Source organism: Temnothorax curvispinosus, unplaced genomic scaffold, assembly GCF_003070985.1.
Source record: "Temnothorax curvispinosus isolate PA1 unplaced genomic scaffold, ASM307098v1 QBEX01006590.1, whole genome shotgun sequence".
Classification (NCBI taxonomy): domain Eukaryota; kingdom Metazoa; phylum Arthropoda; class Insecta; order Hymenoptera; family Formicidae; genus Temnothorax; species Temnothorax curvispinosus.
Genome location: NW_020216370.1, coordinates 1 through 3,384, shown reverse-complemented (window position 1 = coordinate 3,384; position 3,384 = coordinate 1). Strand labels below are relative to the sequence as shown.

Sequence of the window (3,384 nt, the reverse complement as noted above, 5' to 3'; positions counted from 1 at the left end):
TATATATATATATATATATATATATATATATATATATATATATATATGTATAGGAAAAATAATTACAAAAATAACTTTAATTTGCACTGTCTTTTTACAAAATGTAAAATTGCGGTTAGATTATACACTATTTTATATATATATAATCATATTTTAAAAAGAGAGAGAAGGTAGAGCAAAACGCTTTCAAAACGATAGCATTTTATACTATTGTTCCTACGATATATCCCAGTAAGCAAAAAACATACATATGTCAATGTGTAACTTTACTAAATAAAAAATGACCACACGTTGTGATATAAAGTATTACGTCCATTTCTACATAAAACAATAAATATAAAAAACAAGTGCAGCATGTATTAAATTATAAATATTTGTAATTAATTCACGCATATACTCGTGCGTCATTTTGCGCGTGCACTTTGGGATCATTCTTACTTGACTTTCATATCATGATTATTATATGTCCTTACTATTCAACTGTTAGAATGGTAGAATGTTATCTGTTAGAATGTTCTCTAAGTATATTTATCATCGTCATCCTCTATTACAGGAATAACAGAAACCAAACAGATTTTACGAGACAACTAAATTACAATAAAATAGAGAACTTTTCATGGTAATTAACAATATATATATATGATATATATCTATTATTAACAGGCAACATTTTATCAACCATTAATACGTAATAGAAAAATCGGGTAAAATTTTCTTCGATTTTTCGTGAATTTCTTCTAGTTTCTCGGCACTGTAGTTCGCTGCTTCATCCATGGCCTTGCGTATTATATTATTAATAATGTCTCTTATAGTTGAAAATTTGAATGCGTAAAAGAACATAAATCTGAAATTATCGAGATTACAGAAATGTAGAATATATAAAATATTCGAATTTTATAATACGTACATAGATTAAAACTATATTACTTACTTGTAGATCTTATAAACGATCCACTCTGTGTAATTAAGTGACGCGTATAAATTAGGCATATTTAGATTTAATGTGTCCGTGGCAATTAATGTCATCGCTTTATAAGGCATATATATTATAGGCCAATAGTTTAATTGCTCAACAAGACACCTCGTTGTGTGCTCCCATTCTGGTGTCAACTCCTTAAAATTTGGTATTACCCAATATTGATAAAAATCATTCGCGCGTTGTTTTATTTCCTGGAGGCTGCCACGGCAAAAATTGTACCTGAATATATGATATACGTTGTAATATCTTCAAAGTTTTGATATTATATATATACATAATGTGTATATGTTATGTAACATACTTTGTGTACCTAATATATCGATATAGAATTGCATAGTATTTGAAATGTTTGTATTAAGCTGGAGAAAGTAATCTAGGTCACGGATAAATGGCAATACAGCATACTGTAATAATTTATGCTAATAACTTTTGTTTTGTTTCTTTGAGGTTGCCTATCCTACATTAAAATTACTGCAAGGCAAGTCTTCCTGTCTATCATATATGTTTATTTCAATTTGATTCGACAAAATGACCAGATAAAGTGTCATAATTACTATGAGTTCTTGCCGCCACGTCAAACAGTCACTGCTAAAATCTATAGTCAACAACTTAGGTGCCTGGACGCAACATTGCTCAAAAAATGGCCGTTATATGCCTCAAACCGATTTCAGATTTGCCATAAATTAAACCATCTTTCTGCGCGATAACGTCGAGCTTCATATCGCTGCAATCACCTTGAACATTTTTATAGATTTGAGCTGAAAAATCCTTCCGCCCACTCACCTATTGCACCCACGTCAGATCATTATTTATTTCGATCGATGCAGCACGGCTTGAGAGAACAACGCTTTCGAAATGCGGCCGAAGTCAAGAAATAAATAAAAAAATTCTTCGCGATCAAGAAGCCGGCCTATTATCGGCACGGAATTCAACTTCTGTTTGAAAGATGACAGAAAATAATAGATTTAAACGGCAATTAGTTTAATTAAAAAAAAAAAAAAAACGTAACTATTTTTTCATAATAGATATTTTTCACAAAAAAATCCGGATTACTTTCTCCCCAACCTAATATATGGTTATAACACAGAGTATATATTATAATTGCGCTACATACTCATCTTCTATTCCAAGAAAATATCCATAACATTTCCACATATGACAGAAAGCCTCCAAGTCTTCGTCGGTCGCGTCGTGTATTCCAACACTTTGTGGATAGAGCAAAGGTATAACTACAAAACAGCTCTGAGTAACTGACAAATCCGCGTTATTTATACCCTTCGGTTTGTATGGTGATTTGTTGCTGATCGTATAAGGACGCTGTCCAAAATTTTCAGGTGAAGAAACCGCAGCAAAATCCTTTAGAAGCAATTCACGATCTAGACACCATGGATTTGCGAATGTGCACGCAGCGGTAATTTGCTCATGATCCATCTGACACACTTTCTTCCTCATCGCCAAATGCTTACTACGTGTTACTTGCATATCCTTGTAAGCTTTAGTTCCTTTAATCCAAGGATCTCCACCATACCAGCTGAATATTCGTTTTATAGTCGATACGTACCTTTGAAATGTATAAAATATATTTATGTGCATATATTTATCTACTTTTTTTTATATGTTTATATATAAATACAATATTTTAAAAAGATACCTTTGGAATGCTAAATACGGCGTATGGCTATGTGCTCCCAAAATAATTGGCTTCAGTTCTTCTTGAAACGTATAAATATACATCAGGCCCATTACTTTGGATATGGTGATCGCGGTGTAATTTTTCTGGACAAATTTTTGTCCCCTGCGATATTTATCCATATCCATCCATTCAGGTAATTTCTCCAAGGTTCGGTCATTATTTAATTGGCAAAAGGCAGCTGGAATAATGCTCTGTAAAGACTGCGGCATGTTTGGAAATAATTCTGTTATGTTTTTTATTATCCAGTCGCATTGCTTGTTTACGGTCCAGGTATCAAAATTATTTGGAATTTTATTTTGAGAATTTACTCCGAATATGTCTTTAAATATCATTATAAGTCTATTTTCATCTAAGTTTTTCGAGCTAGATTTTATATTGTGCTGGATATTATTGGTATGCATCATATTTTATGGATAACCCAACTGTAACACAAGTACAAAACACAAATTTATTGTAAACTTGTAAGTTTGATTTTTATATTGTTTTTTAAGGTATAGTATGTTATTGGACAGTATATGTACTTTTTAGTAATTTGAGTAATTATTTCACCATGATTTATTTTGTCTTTTATTCTATCTGATGCTATATACGGAAATTTTGCTTTTTATATATATAACGCTAGCTGAAATTATATATAATCATACGATTATTTACATGAATTTTTTATGTATCCAGGAGTGCATATATGATGTATTGTTCATATCTAGTTATA

The 3,384-nt window shown here is 31.1% G+C and overlaps 1 protein-coding gene across 1 annotated transcript; it reads right to left on the bottom strand.

The window, feature by feature from the left end:
* Window positions 1–636: 636 nt before the first annotated feature.
* LOC112456025 lies at window positions 637–3,118 on the bottom strand. The gene is made up of 4 exons (XM_025018298.1): window positions 2,631–3,118; window positions 2,094–2,540; window positions 932–1,198; window positions 637–844 (listed from the first exon to the last, which is right to left on the bottom strand). The coding sequence occupies exons 1-4, from the start codon at window positions 3,074–3,076 to the stop codon at window positions 682–684; spliced, it is 1,323 nt and encodes a 440-aa protein (XP_024874066.1). The 5' UTR covers window positions 3,077–3,118; the 3' UTR covers window positions 637–681.
* Window positions 3,119–3,384: the final 266 nt, after the last annotated feature.